Here is a 21,700-nt window from a genome sequence, read left to right on the forward strand (position 1 = left end):
CTCTTAAAGTACTGATGTGAAGAATCATAGAATTTCCCATGTAATGAAAATTGTACATTCTGCATGCATATTTGAGCTATTGCATATTATCTAAATTGAACTGTCAAGGCTCTATGTTATAAAGGAGGTTCATCATAATAGTGATTAAACCTACAATACAGCCTGCTCACGAAAGCTTTTAAATTTTGCTGTTCCAAGTGCTGCGAGAAGTGATCATTTGGGTTTTCAGCAGAAGCAACAGTGATTTGAAATAAATTGCCAACACGAATATGGGTGCCCTTATAAGTAGTGTTTATGAGCTTTTCATTCAACCAATAATTAGAATGAAACTTCCATCAGAGGGAAAATGCCTCATGTACATAAATACTAGAATCAAAGAAAGTGACTCATTCTGAGAGCAGTTCATTCTGTATAAAAAGGGGGTGGATTAAATGTGTAATCTGTCATCTGAGTGCTCTTTCTGATTGCTTACCCTTTTCAGGAATATGTACACTCTTACTGCTTACATTTGTGCACACCGCACCTGCGTTTCCCCATGCACCTGACATGGCAGCCCACTGCTCCTGTGTGTTTCACTGCAGGTTGCATGTTGCATGTGTGTGTGTTTCAATCAGTGATGGGTTCAATGCAGAAAAATAATTTCAGTGTATGTGAAAAAAATATACTGACAAAATAAAGTTTGAAGTTTGTCCACAAAAGTTCCCCTGTGAATGCCCATACTCTGTCTCCTAGTCATTTACATTCGTCATCTCTTCCACTTTAGTAGTGCATCGTTCTCGGGGGAACCAACTCTGAACAGGTGATGTTTCGCAGTTTTAGGAGGAACTCCAATTGCACAATATTCTGTTGAAGCTGTTGCTTCTACACAAAAGCCTCATTACATGGTGCAATGACAATCACCTGAAGCTCAGCATCATCAAAACTAATGAGCTTGTGGTTGGACTGCTGCAAAGCTACATCCTCTAAAACGAGGATGCTTCACGCACATCTTCAACCCAACAGCACAGAAGACAAATACCATCAGCACAGTTTAGTGTCACTAATTCAGCATCTGACCAAAGCTAAAATGTTGTCACAATCTCCTGTCCTGTTCCTGAGATGTTCCATCCATCCATCCATTTTCTATACCGCTTATCCGTCAGGGTCGCGGGGGGGCTGGAGCCTATCCCAGCTGACTACGAGCGAGAGGCGGGGTACACCCTGGACTGGTCCTGAGATGTTGTGTTGGATACACATCCAGTAAAGTGTTTTTGCTTTTCACTGATGTCACAGTGATGTCAACCCTCGACTTTTTGGATCTAAAATGTCTTCACTTTATCCTGTTAGACGTTTGTGTGAAATTTTGTCATAATCAGTGCAAGCATTTCTTGTGAGTTGGGGCTAAAAACATGTTTTGTGAGGTCACTGTGACCTTTCACCTCCAAAATCTAATCAGTTCATCTTTGGGTCTAAATGTAAAGTAGGAGTTCCTAAGATGTAAGAGAATGGCAGATAAAAACTGAAAGAATCTCAAAGCATGAGATAACACTATTACCTCAGCAAGCTAAACTTTTCACATTTCAGCTGCATTTAGCCTGGCTTACTTTGAATAATTAGACCTCTACTCGGGTTGAAGCTTGGTGGAGCCATTTAGGGAATTACATGATGTCACTAAACTCTATTACTTCAACATTTTAATGATGAAGATGTAATTTAAACAAATGCAACAAATTTAACAAGAGAGTGAGGGAGCTTTCACTTCAATTTGTGGATCTTTGTATTGACCTGAAAACCTTGCCTGTTTAGTTAAAAAATAAAAATAAGACACCTGCTCTGTTAGTTGTTAGTTAGGCCGGATTAATGCACATATTAAAGCAGCACTGTTGACAGTGAACAAACCTAAAGCTTCTACAGACAGCAGGATCAATATTATGGTTTACTCCCTAAATGTGAGCACAGATAAAACAGACAAGACAATAATATTATGGGCTGCAATGGAGTGTGATGCTACAGTCCGACGCTGTTTTTATTCATTTATTAAGCCTTTTTAATAAAGAAAAAAAACAGATATTTTTTCCTGCCAGTTTTTTTTTTTAAACACAAAGGGGGCTTTTAGTCAATTGGAAAGTGTCAGGAGACAACTTTTGTTGTGATTTGGTGCTATACAAATAAATTGAATTGAATTGAATTTTAGGCAAAGATGTCCCATGTTTAATTCTCTTAGCTGTGATTTTTAAGCCAAAAAGTAGAGCCCCAGTGCTTGTTCATCTCCTCCAATTGATTCTACATGGAGCTGCACATGTGACATGGCAGATTAAGGGACAGGACAAACTTTTTTTCATTTGTTGCTGCCTACAGCAGGCTTTAGCCACTGTTGTGTGTTCACTTAAAAAAATATGAACTATCCTTGGGCAATTGAATGAAATATTTTGAACCCAAACTACAGAACTTTGCTCTCTAAGACCATCCGTGACAATAGATAAACCCAAAATTGGAGGAAGTCTGGATGGATAACTGGAAATCATCTTTGAATTCCTTTGATCCTTAAAAGCATCATCTCTGTGAAACTGAATTTATGGATTTCTACAGGAAAATAATGTCTTGTTTAAGGATTTCCTGGCAACATGTCAACATTAGCAATTGCCAGCAGATTGATCAAAATGTTTTGTTGTATCTTTTAGTGCAGCACTCCCAGAAATCCCAGATTTTATTGTTTACTTCTTCTTTTTATTATTCATTTCTACATTATTCTCATTTCCTAATTTTTTCCATTTTATTTTAAAAGGCAACAAAGTGTTTTGTCATTTACAACCCAGGTGAAACTTCAAAAGATTAATTTTTCAGTCTACATTTACACTTGTTTTGCTTTGCCATCATGCAGCCTCTCTCTTTCAATTTTCACATCATAAGAAAGAGCTACAGCGCATTTAAAATGCTCGCCATTGAGACTGTAAAGCCTTTGACCATTTATTTTACTCTGCGACTCTAACTACATTCTGGCAGTGAGATCACAACATCGTTTGGGAGGAGTCTAATTAACACTCATCCCTGATGCCCATTTCCTGATACCAGATGATGCCCACAATAATTTCATTTCTTCACCCTGCAAATGCCAATGCCAGTCCTTTCTGCACTCCCCAACCGTTTCCCGTCAGACCTCAGTGGGAAGATAACCTCAGTAAACATTTCTTTCCATTTTTAAACAAGATATCAAGATCACATTTTAAGTCATTTAAAGTGTAAAGAATCCCATTACAGCAAAAAAAAGATTTGTCTAAAAAATTTGATATGATAGTGATATGTTACCATAGTCTTCCCTTCAAAAGAATTAAAGAGAGTTCCTATACACGTACCCCTAAACTGCAAATGTCTTGGATGAGGTTTTTGGCAATTCCACACAGGGTCTCTCCCGACTCTCACAAACTAAGGTGACAAAACTGTTCAACAACACTGGGAGGTAAACTCCAGGCATATCCCTCCCTTGTTCGAATACCTTTTTTTAAAAAAACAATCAGTTCATTAATCTCTATATCTATATAGCTATCTTATTATCTCAATTTGATACCCACCTTTTCCAGCTCATCGCTGACAAGCCGGCCATCCTGGACTACATCCAGGTATTTGAACATGGTGTCCACCAGTGCTCTCTTCTCAACCATGTCTCTCTGCTGGCTCTGTTCTCCAGTCTTCAGCACTTTAGGCTGCATGTCAAGCAGCATGTTCTTCAGCCTGTTGTATTCTGACATGGTGCAGGCATTGCCTACAAAAGCAAGTACACAGAAATGGAAGAAAAGACATTTGATTAACCTTAATTACACAAGACAAAGCCTTTGGAATGCATTTGTAAATTGGATTTAATGTGTTTTTGTGTTTTACAGAGGGAAGAGAGAAAAAAAGGACAACAGGGATACATAATGTGTGTATTTGAGTGTGTCCTTGAGTGTTTACTCATTTAAAAAATGTTAGTTTTTTGTTTGCATAATTTGTCTGACATATTTTTTGGTGCAGGGGGTCCAATTAATTACAAATAATCCTTGAATCCACATGAAAACAAAAGGTAAACATCCTCATTTAGACCCTCTCAAGCTTCTTGTCCTCCCTTTGCTATGGGATTAAAGCTCATGCTTTAACCCAGACTGGGTCTCTATTTCCTGATTCTCTGCAATACCCCGACTGATGAGGATGTGCAGAGGAAATGAGAGACCACAAATTAATCATGGGCAGCACTCAGCATTTTTCTTCACACTTGAAATCAGTAATTATGCAAAACACGTCTGTCCCATGCTGTGAGGGACTTAATACAAATGGAGAGCAGGCAAATAAGCAGAAGAGGGAGAAGGCACAGTCTTCAGTTTCTCTTGTCTTGTGTTCCCTCTGTGCTTCAGTATCACCTGAGCCTGATGACAGCGTGAGATGCTGACAGGAGGGCGGAAAGGGAGCGAAGCCTACATGCATGTCAGAAACAGGGTGATGAGAGAACAAAATATGGAAAAATCTCTCACATATGAATAAATCATTAGGTGACGTCCCCGCCCGATCACTGCAGAGCAGGAGCCCCCCCTCTGAGAGTACATGGGAATGGATCTCATTGCCTAATCTCCTCCTACAACTCAACAACTGTCAAAGCTAATGAATGCAAAATAAAGGGACATGATGGGGTCTCCAAGAAGTTTAGTCCCAGCTGCTGCCAAAGCATATCTGTGGTTGTTAGCACAACTGCCACTGCTGCAAAGTCGGTAAGGGTTCAGCAAGGCTACAGCATAAAGCCATGTCTCCTGCTGGGGTACTCTATGTTAAAGTGCAAGTTAAAAAAGGGACATATTTTCATGGTTATGCATATGTATGCATGCAAACTAACAAAGGGTTTCCTGGTGTGCAAAATGCCATCTTCTATCAAAGAAAAGCTCAGGGTGACCCATGATTAAGTCCTCAACAACTTCTAAGACTGCAAGTTCTCTGCTCAAGTGCTTGACCTGACACTGGGCCAGCGAGGAGGGCTTTAGTAATGAAAAATGAAAATGAAAAAGAAAAACGTGACGGTCATCTCAAGAGAAAGAAAAGGACAGATGGTTTGTTAAATTCTTCAGATCAAATAAAAGGTGTAGAAAGGTATTGAGTCTCTACTAGCCAAAGGAACAGCTTTGATGGCTTACCAGAGATGTAATCATTTCCAAACCCAACCCAAAGCAGTGACATATCACCTACTTTGTCCTTTAGGTACGAGGATTTGGTGAAATATCCGCCATCAAGCTCCTTTGCAATGATGTTTGAAATATCTTAAAGGATTGAGGCTGGCATTGTTCTACTTACATCTTATTTTCTTAAATAACAACCAAACTAACTTGTCTACTGTCTGCAAAACTCAGTCCTGATCCCATTGATCCCCACTCCATTCCGGCTTTGATTAATTTTGGTAATCTCCTGTTCATTTCTGGGAGGATTGCATGACGTTTGACAGCTACTCACATTCACGCATGAATGCACATGCAAAGTCGAAGCTAAAGGAACACACAATGACACGCGCACGCCTCAACACGGGCGACCCTTCTACTTCTACAACACAAAGACTTACACACTGGCACAACAAAGACAATATGCACTCTGTTCTACAAGCAGGCAGTTAAGTCAAGGTCTTGGCTAAGTCCCTATTCAATGTTATTCCATACGAAGGGAGTGAGGCGTGAGATGGATCAGACATGAGGGATCATCACCTAGCTGTCATCCCTGTCCCTTCTCAGGAAGGACAGAAACAAATTAACACCCCCCACGCTGATTTACATCTTGTCATATATGGAGGGAACAATCCTGTCTTTGCTCAGACTTACTCTGCCCTCACAAGTATCCATACAGAGAGAAACACATTGTGAAAATAAATTCTGCTGTTGTCCCTGTGAGGAAAATGGATAGTTTTAAAGGCACTTCAAAGACTTGTGTAAGAGGAGGCATCTTCTGCCAATGTTGCTGCACTGACGGAGGCTGATTAAGGTCATAAATTACTTTAATGCCCATATGACCTCCTTTTCTCTCCAGACACTCCTTCAATCCTCTGGCCATGGTGAGTAAGTGAATGTTACACCTGGATGATACAGTGAATCACGGCCCCTTTCTTCGCTGGAGTGAATGCCCTTTGATTCCCTCTCTCTTGTTCTGCTGAGCGCAGCAGCTGCAGTAGTGGCAGAGAAATATCTGTCTGTATTACAGTGCATCCACCCCTGACTCTAACACTGTTTTATTGTTCTTGAGGGACTAGGACTCCCTTTATTGCCCGTTTGAAATGTTAGCTGCTTAAGTGAGTGATCCGAAGCTGCTCGCACCATGGACACCCAATGTCCCGGAGACAGAGCTCCCCTCCACAGCTCAGAGCATCCTCTGAGCTCACACTTTATAAATGTCAGGGAGGGGAAAACAAACAGAGGAAGAAAAAGAAGAAGCAGAGACGGAAGTCCCTGTTTTGCTGAAGGGATTGGATTGTATGAGTGAACAAAAAAAATCGTGGACATTTAAAGTGAAACATCTCAGTGGTGTGAGTGTGTACCCAAGTATGTTGATGTGACTTTTCTTTTTTACTGCATAAGGTCTATGACATAAAGTCAGAATCTTTCCAAATGTTAAAACTCTTTTCAGCATTAATGCTAAATTGATTTTGTGAGGGAGCTGCTCAGAAATCTGTGTACCAGTCTCATTTTGAAATGTAATATGCAAAGTGACACTCTGTAGTTTAATAATATAATAGTTTATTTATGGAGCACTTTGCAAGCAAGAAGCTTTGAGTGCTTTCCAGACTAAGACACATAACGGACAGTTAAGCCTTTTTTTTAATTTTTTTTTTTTTTTTTTTGGGAAACGTTTCTCATTTCCATTACCAGAGACATTTTGATAGATTGCCAACAAATACTATTCTAAATAAATAAATAAATGTTCTGCTTGTCTTAAAAACTGTGTATTTTTTTTTTTTTTTGTGGTTCAAACCTGTTAAAAAAAAACTAAAATGATTTAGAGCCTTTAGAGTCAGGATAGTTTATGCTGCGTCAAAGCATAAAATTTACTAAAAACAAAAAAACAAACTGGTGTGAAATGTTTTAAACAGTATAAATCATGTGGTATGACCTGACAAAAGTGCATTACTGAATAGCAGAGCATGACCTCTGTGCTAATACGGCATCAAAACTGATTTGTTACTGCTCTCCTGTCAGGTTCTGCTCTCCAGAATAATTTCTTCGGAAATCCGGTGGAGAGATTCAGAAGGCGCAAAGCAGTAATGCATCCACTGTAATTCAGACATGCACGAATCAAAACAGCAACAACTTTCTCCTGTACTTATTGGATGACTTCTTGACTGTGGCTAAAAGACAGAAGGAGGGAAAGGAAATCCCAAGCATCAATCCTTCAGATGATGAAAGCTCCCTACAATGCCCTCCATGATGTAAAAGTGCTTTGGGTTAAATTTATGTCTGCATGACCTCCCCTGGCTGAAATGATGGGATTATTTACTGCCATACCGTCCGTGTGCCACTAATATCCGATGGTGATGGACCTCCCCTCCAGATAATTATGAATATGATAGACACTCTTTGCTCCCGAGGGCAACAAGGTCTGAGAGAGCTGAGCCAATCTCAGAGGGGGTGACACAAGTCGCAGGAGAGCCCAGTGTTGCGTAATCGCTGTTGGCAGCTGTTTAAATCGGCTTACTGTGAGCTTCGCAGTCTATCCAGCATTTCTTCTTTGACTGCTGTGACTGAAAAAAACATTTAAACCTTTAACTTCCTCCTTTTTAATATTCATCATACCAGATTTTCAATATGTTTCACAGGAATTTAATTTGTATTTCGAATGGGGAAGACACTTGAAAATACTTCTGTAGAGCATAACATGGCAAAATGAAAGTCATATTGCATTCTAATATTTATGTAAATTGTTGGTTGACAGTAAATTTACAATCATTTTGTTGACTGCTGATTCGAGATTGAAGATTTGCTGCTTTACTTTTATATGTCTCTAAATTTAATATCTTTGAATTTTAGACTACTGGTTGCGCTAAACCACAATCTAAGTATTTCCTTTGGATCCTGGAAACCTGTGTGGCATTTTATTGTCTTGTAGATGGATTTCCTGTTGCTGCCTTGCAATAAAAGCCAATAAATGTGTTTATTGTGAAGCAGCAGTAGAAAATGATGTACAAATTGTACATCTGAAAAGACAAACCCCTCCCCCCCCAGAGCTAATTACTGAAATGAATATGTTCAATGAATATAAAAGGAAAAATCCTGACATAGACACCATCGAAATAGAATTTGAAATAAATGAACTCTTCAAAACTTTAACTTTGAGTCCTTGTTTGCATCCTGAAATTCAGTGAGAGGTATGTCAAATGATGCGGGACCATTTATTACTTTTTTACTTGACAGAGAGGATTCTGCTTGAGGATGCTCACGTGGATGCAAGAAGCATCTCAGATGTGCTGTGGGGAAAGGAAATAAAAGAAAAAATCCCACAGACATTTTACCGTGAATATGAAGCACAAAAGCAGCCATTATTCAGAAACAGCTTGCGCAGCATCCATCTACAAAAAAAACAGCAGGATGAGGTCGAGGGGGGTGGAGGGAATGTGCAGCAACCTGGGACAACAGCGGCGGCAGCAGCAGCAGTATGAATGATCAACAGAATATGACCTGTCAAGTCACTGGCTGAATGTGACTGGAGGAGTCAGCTGGTCAGTTGTGGGCTGTCATTACTCACATAAATGAGACATCATTGTCAGAGTGATGAATATACATTCATAAATATACATATGAGACTGTTCTTGGCAACTTATTATTAATATTGTGGGCCACAATCCCATATCAAAAGCGATGATTCATATTTTAAAGTGACTCACACGTTTCTCAGCTAGCACGCGACTCCCAATGATTTAAAATGACGCCTCTAGTTTTCCTGAGCGCAGGCGAGCTGTCTGCCAGTTTGCCTCACCATACATTCAGCTGAGTGGATCAGTGTGTGCTCGGGAAGTCTTATCAGAGTCTGTGCAGCTTGGCACCGACTAAATGAGAAACCTATTGCAACACCAAAGTTACTGGCAAAGCAGTGAAGGAGAAATATAGTGCAGCAGCATTCACTCCCTGGCTGCATGCCTGTCTGCAAGCCTCTCGTTCAGAACTGGCTTCTCAAACTGCACATCAGCGCTATACACATCAGCCCTATACCTCGTCCCCCGTCTCGCTCTTTCTGGATCCGACTCTCTTTCACGCTTACTTACTCTCACAGAGACTCCCATCAGTCTGAGGTACAGTATAGATTACAGGGACAAGCAGAAGATAGTAGCAACATGGGCTCCAGCGACCACTGTGTTGCCCTCTTCATATGGGGTTCTCCTTTGACCCAAGTTAATACTTACTTACTACTAAATACTGGTAAATAATTTAAAATACAAGTATTGTTGTTATTGTTGCCAATGTTGCTAGTGTTGTTTTGATAATTAGTGTTAGTGTGAAAAAAATAAAGCTGGAAAAGCCTGAAAAGCACATATTTCACAAGTAATCCCACAGTCCACGTAGCCGTTGACATTTTTCTTATTTCCTTTGAGCATAAATGACCGAGACGCACGTGGCTCTTCATCACACTGGAGCTGATTTACTCAGCAGGTACATCTGTTTTGGCTTTATTGTTTTGTTTTTTTATATGTCTGCAAATAAGGTTGTAAAACTGCTTTATGTTCTTAATCAGTTCTAATTAATCACTGAATTAGCATAAAGTGCTCTGCATGGAGTCTGTAATGGCACTGGTTATGTGTTAGGTGAATTTGAGCTGTTATGTTCAGTAGAAGTATTTATGGCTACACTGTAAAAACTCTGGGTTATATTGGATATCTAAGAGAGAGGCAACAGAGGCACAGACACAAAGAGCTGAGAGAGTTGATTTTAAAGCAGCAGGCAGGCAACAACTGAATCATTAGAACTGAAACATCAGCATCAGACTTTATCTTCCATGATTATTTAGCCTCTTGTTGCCTCTGGCTTGGAGAACTTCCACCTTGTTGACTGTTCCAAAAGTTTTGTGCTTGTGTATTTTCTGAGTTGACTGACGGTAAAGTTTGAAGTCAAGTGTAAATTTAGGACATAGCATGTAATATTTTATAAAATGTAAATGTAATATTTATCTGTGAACCAAGTTATATACTGTACATGCACAAGTTGTGATAATGTTCATGCACGCGCATCTCGGGTGACTGGTATCAATCAAACTGACGATTTAGTTTAAAAACAACAACAATATAAAGGAGTCAACACTAAGCAACGTGCTTTGCGCAAATGCGACTTGAGTCATTTTGTACAGCACAATATCACAAGCTTGCCTCAAGGAGCTTTACATCTGGACAGCATGCAGTATCCCTCATCACATGACCCTCTGCAAGAACAAAACAATAATAACAAAAACAACAACAAAAGAGATTTCTTCTCATTTCCACCAGGATTGGAGGCAGTACTGGAGAATGAAGGACACGCTGCCATCCAACAGCCTTCATTAACTTGATTCTCCCATGACACTTTGCGAGCAATTTCCTGCAAAAATGTGCCATAGCACAGACTAAGTCAACGCAATGTGTTATTTTCTGCTCTACATTTTTCATACTCATTAAACAGTATGTGGTTTTCCACAAATTGCAGTGCAATCAAATTGCTCATTGCCTAGTCTGGGCTGTAATAGCAACAATTCTGACCAGTGGACACTGAAGTGGCTTTAGTTATGAACTACAAGATGGCCTGTGGAATCCATAAAGCAAATAATACAAAGAATAATCACATCCTCAGTGCCACAGACAGAATTTAAATATAGCTGCACTGGCACACTCAACTCTGCTGAAGCGCATTTAGTGAAGGAAAATAATTACTAAGCCCCGGCTCCCACTAATAGATTGAGACTGGGAACAAGCTCCGGCGTTGATTACATTTTTAGCATCCACCCCCCCCCCCCTTCCACTACAACTGCAGTGTAAGTTACAGTAATCTCAAGACCTTTCACAGCCCTTGCTGAGGCCTGCAAGCTGCTGCCTGATGATCCCATGAGCATACAGCTTTTAGACTGTCTGGAAGTGGGGACTAGAGGAGACGCTGCCTGGAGCTGTATGTGGCCTAACTGAACCCCCACTGACGACACAGAACATCCAGCATTAGTCCACCCAAATCCTGCAGTGACCTTGCGAAGAAAGTTTTTTTTTTTTTTAGAGACACAAACAGAAGGAAAGGCTTTAAGTAACTTAAAGTGAAAGGGTTTGGTTTGTGTTTAGGCTTTGTTTTTGGGAGAGAGGGGAGTATAAATATCACAATCCATGCATGAAAGAGTCGAGTCAGTTTCACCTCTGACCACACCCAGCATCGATAATCGGTGTGGTCGGAAGTGTGCTCTGCTGCACCTGCACCCAGCAGGAGGCCCGGGGTCCTCGAGCACATTTAACCCGGGACTTGTTATTAAGATTGTTTGAGGTCGCAAACAATCTTTCGCACTTGATAAGGTAGGACTTGTCCTGATCCGGCACACCAGGGCAGTTGCCTGCTTAACCCCAGTTGGTAATTCAGCCATGTATACATGCATTTTCACTGGACATTGGTTTGTTTGTTTGCTTTTTTTTAATTCACAGAATGATTTTGTGGTTAAATGATAACCATGGATTATGAAGCGTAAAGTACAGTAAGCACTGTAGGCAAATGAACCTGCAGGAAACTTTGCACGTTCGCAGAAATCACAAGATATCTGAAGATCAAGAAGTTGCTGTGAGTACAAAGCAGAAACACTTCAAATGACAATCGCCATGGGTGAAACAATGACAATGTATGGTGTGTTCATATTTTATCTGAGCAGTTGGCAGATGTGAGTAATATTTTTCCACATGTGCAGCTCAATACTGACACTTAAAAAACAACCAAAAGGTAACAAGAGGAAGACCGAGAACGCAGCTTTTATTCTTTCTTCTCCGTCAAAGAGAATCATCTCTTTTATCTTAGTTTTTTTCTTTCATCTAAGTTCAGTCTGTGAACGTATGCCTTCAGAAGACTCTTCATCTAAATTATTTTCTCTCCATAGGTCACGGCTCTGCCTCAGTGGCAAAGGCTGAAGTTTTCTGCATGGGAGTCTTTTTTTTATTTTCACCTGAATGTAGCAGCTTCAGCACCTAACTACACATCATCTGATACCTCTAGGTTACCAAACTTCATTTTTTTGAAGGTATCTTTAGGAAAAAAATAAATAAAACAACTTCCAAACTTTTTGTGCTTAAAATAATCACTCATGACTTTTCTTCCCCCCAGGAATTATTGCAATTTATCTAAACATGAGCTCTGAATAACTGGACAGCCTAAACTTGTAGTTCACATTTTGATGAACACATCCCATTAAATGTTTTATCATAACCGTGTTATTAATTTACCGTATTTGTTAAAATTAGTTAAGCATAAGTGAAGAAGACAGAACATAGATGCTATGGTAGGGAGTCTGTTTAGTATTTGTTTTCTTTTCTCTTTTAATTTCTGGCCCTTTTCTCTTTGATTCTTTCCATTCCCGTTGTGGGTTGACCCCAACATTTCTATAATTGCCAGAAGCTGGAGGTTGGCACACCGAGCCAGTGGGCTCAGGCTTTCATCAAGTATATAATGATGACAAGAACAATAATAACTACCATAACAACAACAACAACTGGAGGAGGAGGAGGAGGAGGATATGAAACAATGAAGGAAGAGGGAGGACGAAAAAAGGTCTGGGGTGTTTACAGGAAAACAAATGGGTGCTACAGTAATAGTTGGTAACAATAACAAAACTATTAATATGAATAATGTTAATAAAATAATGAAAACAAAAACACACTGGAGAAAGAACAAAACACTGAAGGCGATTTAAAAACACAGACTTTGGTGCAGTGTGGTGTTGTGTCAAATAGCAACCAGAATAATACTATCAAACATTTCGATTTCACACAGGAAGTGTGTGACTTTTATTCAATTTTAACCAAATTTTCACTGCATTAGCAATCATTCCATGCATAAACCCACTGCGTAAAAGAGAAATTGATTTAGTCTCTGATGTTTTCCCAGGAGGCGAGATGAATTGGTCGGCAATGTTTGAGTCTCTACAATCATGCGACAGCAATGGTGTTTTCATTACCATGAGATGAAGCAAACACCGGGAGCTAATTTCAACTCTGATGACAGCCCTCAGTTATAATGAGTATGTTTCCCCCTGAGCTAATGTGCGACAATGCAATCAGTTGATAATGTGCTCATTTATTTCTTTCCCAATAATTAAAATAGTCATTTGCTTGTTGGTACATAAAGGTTAAAATATTTCGTTCCCTCTTTTCATTCTTTAAAATCATTACTAGGTCACTGCAGACAGCTGACTGCACTTTCCGTACAGGAGCAAATATTTTAGGTTGGACGCTGTTCAGCTTCTCTGTGTCAGCGTCGTAAAATGTAGGTGCTTAAGCGTATGCTGATGTACTGCGTTATATTAAATTATATCCTGTCAGAAAAGCTATTGTTCTGTAGTCGCTGATGTTATTTTTATATATAACTCATTTGCATTAGCAACTGCTTTGTATATGAGCAGTAAATTCCTTGCATATCTCATTTTTCATCAGTTGGCCAAGCAAACAAGCATCCATTTAAGCAAGAACACAATGCAGACTCGAGTAAGACAGGCTCCACTAACTTTCTGAACATTTAACCAAAGCCACGACCTTCCCTAACATTTACGAGGATTTTAGCAGCCAAACCACATGAGCTGTCGTATGTGAAAACCAAAGTCTTATCAAAGTCCGGTGCTTTTGTATTCCCAGGTACAACTTCTGTCCTTTGACTTTTAAGCAGAGCTACGTGTTCTGGGTTGTGCTGTATGAGAATTTTTATAAAATCGCAACACACACACATTTTTAGCGCTGGATAAGTGAAAAATCGAGTTTTTCTACTTTTGTTTGAAGTGTGTTGACATGACAAAGCGATGGAGATGACTCTGACTCCTGTAAAGGATGAACTTCGGTAAAGTCAAGTGGTGCTGCAGTAAAACATATCATCTTTGCTGTATTTCATATTAAAACGCGTCTTTGTTATAACGCTACAAACAGATGATGTTCTGACGATGTTGTGCTCCAAGTCCTCTTTTGTTTTGAGGGAGAAGGAAAGAATGAATGAATCAATAAATCAATCTGTGAGAACAGAATGGATTTTACTACACTGCATACCCAATTGTTTCCCTCAAGGTGCACTGGCAGCAGTGGACTCATATTGACTCATTAGAGGTTTACAACTGGAGTCCTTCTCTCTGCCAGCAGGTAGGAATAGTAGCAGAGCAGACCATTAACCAGAAAACAGAACTAATGAAGGGGGAAATTAACAAAACACTACCAGATAACACATGTATTTCTGAATTCCCTGCCTGGCTCCTGTTGATATGGCTTTTGTGTTTGCGCGTTGCCTCCCTCGTTCATTATGTGCAGCTATCTGGGTCACACACATCTGCCACCACTGGGGGGAAGTCGTCAAACCAAGGGGGGGGGGGAATACAAGAAATGTGTTTTCTCAAAGTTGCAGTTTACTCTTAATAATGAGGTGACCTGGATGGACTCCTGAGTAATTTAGACCTATGAGCCTTCAAACTATTTATAGAAATGACCACAGTGCCAACATAGTACAGGTGAATTTATCATTGGGGCTGGGCGGTTAAAAAAAACATGTACCCCATTTCAACTCTGTGTCCCTTCAGAGAATTACTTCTAAGAAAAAAGAACTGGTGACTTTTCGTCTGGTTCGTTTTTCCTGACCATTCAACTCTTTTCTGACTGTTTTCTTCATGAATTCATACAGCACCCCCCATTAGGGATGAAGCGCATCCCGACATTACAATTTCATAACAGCGGGAGCCAGTCCTTCAGTCGGCAGCTTGTCAACTGGAGTGACATGTTTCAAAGCCTCAGATCTACAGCTATTTAAATACCCATTGGCTTTCTGGCCCCTTAGGATCCTGGGCCAAGCCCGCACATCCCTCACATCCATCCCGTCATGCCAAAGACTGTCACTCACCAAACGCAAATCCTAGACGACCTGTCTGCGAGCTCCGATGTGTTGATTTATTTCGTGGCATGCCATGCCGTGCAATTCTCGAATTAATTCCTCCTCCAGTCCAGTCATGTTTTTTTTTTCTTTTCCTGCTCCACTTTACAGAATACAGGATAAGATATTTTAGACAGAAGAAAGTAAGAGGCAGCGACAAAGCTCTGTTCACAAGGGAAGTCTAAGGTACTGCTTGTATCAGACTGAAATAAATAAATTAAAAAAAAAATGGAAAGCTTGCCTTTCTCACTAATTTGAGAAAAACAGATCTGTCTGAGGAACAATGCCAGTATCGAAGGACGCTCACTGGTGCAGTTGTGAGTGACAAGCTCTTCACAGCTACTATACAACACATACGAGTGACAGAGCGAATAAATAACTGCATGTGTGTGTGAGTCAGTTCACAGAATCCACGCCTCATGTGCAAATTAGATTGGCATGTTTGCAGGTATATTCTGAATAAATAGTTCACAAGACTTAAAAAAAAGACATGGGAGAATTAAGTGGCAGTGTGTATTAAAATATGCGAAAGCAGTGGAGCAGAGATTTAGGCCAGTCGGTCACATGTACAGTACAGTGTAGTGTAACACAGTGTACCCTGGAGTACTCCTGCTTGTAGCAGTGACTAATTTGAGAGCATTAGGGAAACACAGTTCATCACTGTACTTTCTTTAATTACCAAAGCCCCTGTGCAGCTCAGGTTCTCGAGAACAACGTCAGAAAAAGAGAAAAAAGAAAAAGCAAGTTGTTTCAGCGCTCGTGTGATTTCACATTTGCAAATGATTTGTCTGTCTTAAAGGCAGGCCGTTAGAGATCCTTGAATACGTGACAGTGTAGAGAGACACAGGAGAGGAGGAACATCTTTTTTTCTGAGTGACAAACAACTGATGAGTCCCAAATGTAGCTGAGAAGACTGGCGCCGCTTTGAGTTTTAAACAAACAGTTTCATGTAACTTTGGCCTCGTGGGCAATGGAAGAATTAAAAACTGAAAAAATCAGAAATTGCAGATACTGTCTTTGGTTATTTCCTTCCTTATGTCTCTTTCTCCCTGATTTGTTTTTTTCTCCCCGCCCCCACTTTTTCTCTCCTCTCTTGTGCTTCTCTTTCCTTCAGTTTTATCTGATCTAAAAGTATTTTAATACTACCACTAGACACTTCTACACTTTTAGTACTTTTACTGTGCTTACCTGTGTACATTTGCTATTTACTGTTAAATTTATTTAGCTGAATTAAAACTTTGAATGTAGGGCCTTTTATTCTAATGAAGTGTTTTTACATCATGGTATTCATCACTGAGTAAAGGATTTGAATACTTTTTCTACCACTATGGGCAGGATTTTGGGAAAACATGTATTTCAGTGCTTCTTTTGGGATATTAGAGCATGAGACACACAGAGTAATTATACCATAAATTCAACTCTCTCTGAATCTACTGTATAACTACAGGCAGAGAGAAACTAAGAAAAGAGGTCTCATTAATAAAAATAATCAGCGTCATCCCGGCACTTAAGAGTACAGCTCGCACTGCAGCGGCAGGGAGCTGCTTTGGTGTCAGTATGCAGATGCATGATGTGCATTTACAGCAAACAATGTTTACTGTCTCTCTGGAGCTTTTTCATCAGCTGGAATAATTAATCGACGGGGAGCAATTAGTGAATAATGAAGGAAGAAAATCAGAGCAATTACTACCCCAAACAGTGGATTAACAGTCATTGTCTCTAAGAGCGGAAGACAGGAGTACATATCAATATTTATCTGTTCAAAAGCTTCAGTAAGACAAACCACATCTGCCATTTTGAGGCATTTAATTTTGAAATTTGAAAATATATGTATTAAGTTCACTGAATCTGCATCGTGCATCATATCCACGCTACATGATGCACGAGTAGCATGAGTGAGTGTCAAGTGATCAACTGTCACATTTAATTTATCATGGTGGGGGGGAATTTCCTCTCTACATTTTGTTTCCCCTCTAATTAATGCAAATTTAAGGTCTGTGTCAACTCTGCTTTCTCAGCGGCATTCATCGTTATGTGGCTTTAATTAAGTATCCAAAATTGCATTAAAGCGTTCCTCATAATTTGATCTGATTTCTACCGTTTCCTACACAGACAGACATTTATAGATTATGTTAATCCAACCCTCACTGCAGATACTTGGGTGTTCTCGGCAGCTTTAATCAAATTAGAGCCTTAATCAGACAAGCTTTAGTTGCAGGTGTCAATAAAAATTAAAAGTCTACTTATCTCAGCTTAGTATTTATGACATACTTTCTCAAAATAAATTTGATTCAATTAGTCATGCACTCAGTTGAAAGAACTGATGAGCTCCATGATATAAAAATGACATAATGTGTTTTTCTACTGTGCATCCAATTACTGTTTAATCACTTTATATTTTGTGAAAATTCTTTCATTTTCTTCCACTAGATTTAAAATGACTTAGCAGATGAGCGTCAGGTACTTTACTTTATTAGGAAAACCAAAGAATTCAAGTTCAGAGTTGGACAGACTTAATATTTTAAGATTAGAGTAAAAGATCTGGCAAAAGTGGATGTTAGATGAGGCAAAGGAAGTGATAGAGGTTGTTTAGTTCAACAAAGTGATAAAATCTTACTACTCACGATCACAAAAAATCTTGCCGACACCAGCTAAAACTTTAATAGGCAGTACTCTGCCTCTTGAACCATATTTAACATTAGTTGTGAAGTCAAATGTGTAATTTAGTTAAACATCAATTCAGCTTCCAACAGAGAAGAGTCTCTTCGGACCAACTAAGTGGATTTGCTAACAGTGGTAGCAAAAGGAAAGTACAGTGATAACACAGCAGAGGATGTACTGTCATCTAACCTCATTACAAAGAACAGAAACAGGTACACACACACACACACACACACACACACACACACAGCCAGGGCTGAGATCAAGAGGGGGCAATTGCCATGAAACAGGTGTTTCAGAACAGGTAAAATTAGATCATGACAACTCAGAGTCCACCAATAAGTGACCACATGGGACTACTGCACAAACTAGACATCAATTAAATAACCGCCTGTACCATTTTCAAAGTAAATGAACACAAAATATCCCTGCCATCGTCTCTGGAGTGTAAGGGAGAAGAACAGTAGATGTCATCGTTGCTTATGTCCATTAGCATTTGACATAACAACAGTTATTCAGGTGCCACTACAAGATTGTACACGCCGGACAAGGTCTGCACTTGCTTTTTAGCTCACTGGCTGCAAGTCATGTATCTTTCACATTAATTAAGTATTTAAAGTATGTTTTAAGTATAAAAGTATTTTTCAAAGTATGCCCTTTTTAGTTTTTAGATTCGTTTCCTACTGTTTATGCAGCTACTGGTTCCAATTTACTGATGTATAGTACAGTATGAAAATCAAACCTGCAGAGATGCCATATTGTTGCTTTTTTTTTTGGAACTTGCCCAGCTATTATCTAGTAATGATGCTGCAAATGAGGACTGAAACTCACTATTTGAGCATTCAAGGACACAGATAAACAAATAACTGAAGAATCAATTACAACGCTTTTCTGTTGTGGGGTGCACTCAAGTCTCAAGTCTCTCTTCTGTAGTGTCCCTGATTGCATATCAAGGACTGGACCTTTAAACACCTGTTGCACTTGTGAGCATCTCACAAAAATTGCAGCTCCTTCCCAGTAACCAGCACGAGGGTAAACATATGTCTGGTTAATGCATATTATAAAAGGGAGCCATATGAGGTATTGCTGTGATGAAAGGCGGCATTAGGTGAGAAAAGTTGAAGTGACTCAGTCTGAAAATCACCTTGGATCTTATAAACATACTGATCAAACATGGTCAAAGTAACAAGAGAAATAAGGCTGCAAGTGCAAATCCCCAGCTGGGCTGCTAAAATCTGGGCTGGAGGCTGAATGAAAAACAAGATTGAGACGAGAAGGTTTTTCAGCTTAAATTCCCTGGACAGAGCAGGAAAAATTGGTTGGTTGCAGGACATAATGGGTAATACGCCCCGCTTTCTTCAACCAGTGCTGTCAAGGTGTCCTTGTGCAAGACGCTTAACCACCCACCTGTTGCACTAGAGCTGTTCGGCGGATTCAACAGAGATTGTACAGAGCACTTCCCAAGGGGGGGCGTGTAATGATGAATAAAGGTTAAAATGAAAACTGATCCATGTTCAAAAGGCCACAAAGTCCAGAGACACAAGCTATTAAAGATGCAGATATTACATTAATAGTGCATCCTTCCTCTTCTGCGTGGCTGCAGTCCCTGAAAATCAATATCTACTGTTAAATGTTTGGCTGAATCATATTAACTCGGACACATTATTTCTCTGAATAAAACAATAGGTGCACAATCTTTCTGATTCATTTACCATCACAAAAAAGTGAAGACATCAGTGGACGACAAAATAAAACTGACTTTAATGTGTAGTCAATATGGAAATGGAACTGTGTTTACAGTGTTCTGTGACACATGTGAGGGGAGCCAGCTAATAAATCAGCGTTTGTTTGTTTGCTTTTTTTGTGGAGTGCCACTTTAACAGATGAGGGATCGAAGATGGTAGAAATCACACCTATGAACACAAACACACACAGCTTTCCCAGCATCTCTATTTATCTGTCTCCCTCCCACCTCTAATTTCCACAGATAATGCATGTGTGATTTCCTCCTCCTCGTAGTGCTGCGGCGCTCGTCCATGATTGGGGATATGCCTGATGCTGATGCAGCGGCTTCATAATTTAATCAGGAGGAGACACACTTTGACTTTTTCATTGTTTCTCTATGTGGTCCCCCCTTTCTGCACCTCATTCCCTCTGCCATTTCTCCATCCCTTTGCCCCTTCTCCAAATTCCATCTGTGTGCTTTAGTAAGGAGGCTGCTGGCAGAGTCATTCTCAACAGCTTCTTGTAAATAATGCAAGTCACTCGCGTATGCAACACTGTACACAAGCACACACTAAGACACAGAGGCAAACTTTTATGTACGCGCACCATGTACTGACACACACAAACACAGTCATACACACTGCTCTAACCCTTAAGGGAATCACACAGATGTCTGGGCACCTGGTGATCCATTCTAAATGCTGTCAGTTGTCATGCCCAGAATCTAATTTACAGTCCAGGTAAACAGTTTCAGTCCCACTTTGTTTTGGAAACTGACATCAATCTTGGGTTAATTGTTTTCATCCAGCGGCATGTTTAGTGACCGTCTGTGTTCTGGGCTCAGAAACCAAAGTGTGACGGTGGGAAACCTGAAATATCACTCAGCTACTCTCTAGCTAGTGATTGCTCTCTTACAACCAAATTACTTTTAGGTTGTTCAGTAATCAAAGACATTGATAAAGGCTGTGACATCATCTGTAAAATGCAAAAATAAATAAGTTATATATGTTATATCTATACATATATGTGAAAAAAAAATTAATTCGAATATAATGTAAATTGATCTTCAGGCAAGGTGTTAGACATGTAATATGTTATGTAACAAAAGGGAGGAAACGGTAGGAAATTAAGTGCAGTTTCTTTAATTGTGACAAAATATTTTATCACTCTATCTCGACAATAGCAGTTATGTGCATTGACAGCAAATTAGCAATTCAAAAAAAGGGTGTATTTTTTTTATTATCTCTTCACTCATTTTATCTCTGAATTTTGAGCATCAACAGCTTTTGTAGGGGGCAAATACTTATACTTCAGCTTTTTGAGGCAAGTTTTTTTTTCTTTACTAGAAATACCTCTTGAATCATATATCTGGAAAGACAGAACTAGTAGCATAAGGGATGGTTACCAGTCCTAAAAAGTACTTGTCTTTATATGAGTAAACTCTGCATTGCTCCCATGATTTACAGTTTAAACCGTGCTTGTATTGATAGCCATGCACTTTGTAAGTAGGCCATCTGCATCAAATGTTCTTCTACAGTGCAAGAATCTGAATTTTAAATGTGGCATTGTGATTGATGAGCAGTATTCATGAATGCAAGGCTTCCCTCTTAAATTACCATATAATTGCCATGAATATATGCAGATTGATCTGTCCGAGAATCACAGATCTGACGTCTTCCGAGGAAACATTAATACTAAGTGTCATAAAATGGTGCTTTCAAGCTCATTTTCCATGCACAATTCAGGCTAAAGATTGTCAGCTATTAAAAGAAAGGGGGTACCTTTTGGCCCAGGAGGAACGTACAGATTGCAGTTAACTCTGAAAAGATAGCAGTGATAATGAGACAGTGTCCTGACTCCTATGTGGAATATTTTGGAATATCTTCTTTGGCAAGTTAAGTCTTTTTCATAAACACATCTGTAAACATGAGCAGCGGTCGCAGTTGGGACTGATTCTGGGTAAGTGATTTCCAAAAACCAAGAGATTTTGAATCTTTGAATCTTATCTTAAGTGAAAAATTCCTGCTTTCATTTAAGTGAAAGCAACAGACAAAAAAAAGTCTATAACTAGTTCGCCAAATTACAAACAACCTGAGGAAATTGAAGCATTAATAATTTCACCCAATACGTGTGACCACAGAATGATGAACTAACAAAGAAGCAAAAATTGTTAAGGAAGTAGTAGATTATTATGAGCAATAATAGTTTGAAGGATAAAGGGGATACATAGTAGCTGGTGATGA

The 21,700-nt window shown here is 39.5% G+C and overlaps 1 protein-coding gene across 3 annotated transcripts in view; it reads right to left on the minus strand.

The window, feature by feature from the left end:
- Positions 1-21,700, minus strand: part of fstl4 (follistatin-like 4) — a 247,803-nt gene that overhangs the window by 54,722 nt on the left and 171,381 nt on the right. For all 3 annotated transcript variants that reach the window (XM_046410298.1, XM_046410300.1, XM_046410297.1), the window contains exon 5: positions 3,549-3,739. In XM_046410298.1, the coding sequence (XP_046266254.1) occupies positions 3,549-3,739 (191 nt within the window). The remainder of the gene's footprint in view (positions 1-3,548; positions 3,740-21,700) is intronic.

Source organism: Scatophagus argus, chromosome 14, assembly GCF_020382885.2.
Source record: "Scatophagus argus isolate fScaArg1 chromosome 14, fScaArg1.pri, whole genome shotgun sequence".
NCBI classification, from domain to species: Eukaryota; Metazoa; Chordata; class Actinopteri; family Scatophagidae; genus Scatophagus; species Scatophagus argus.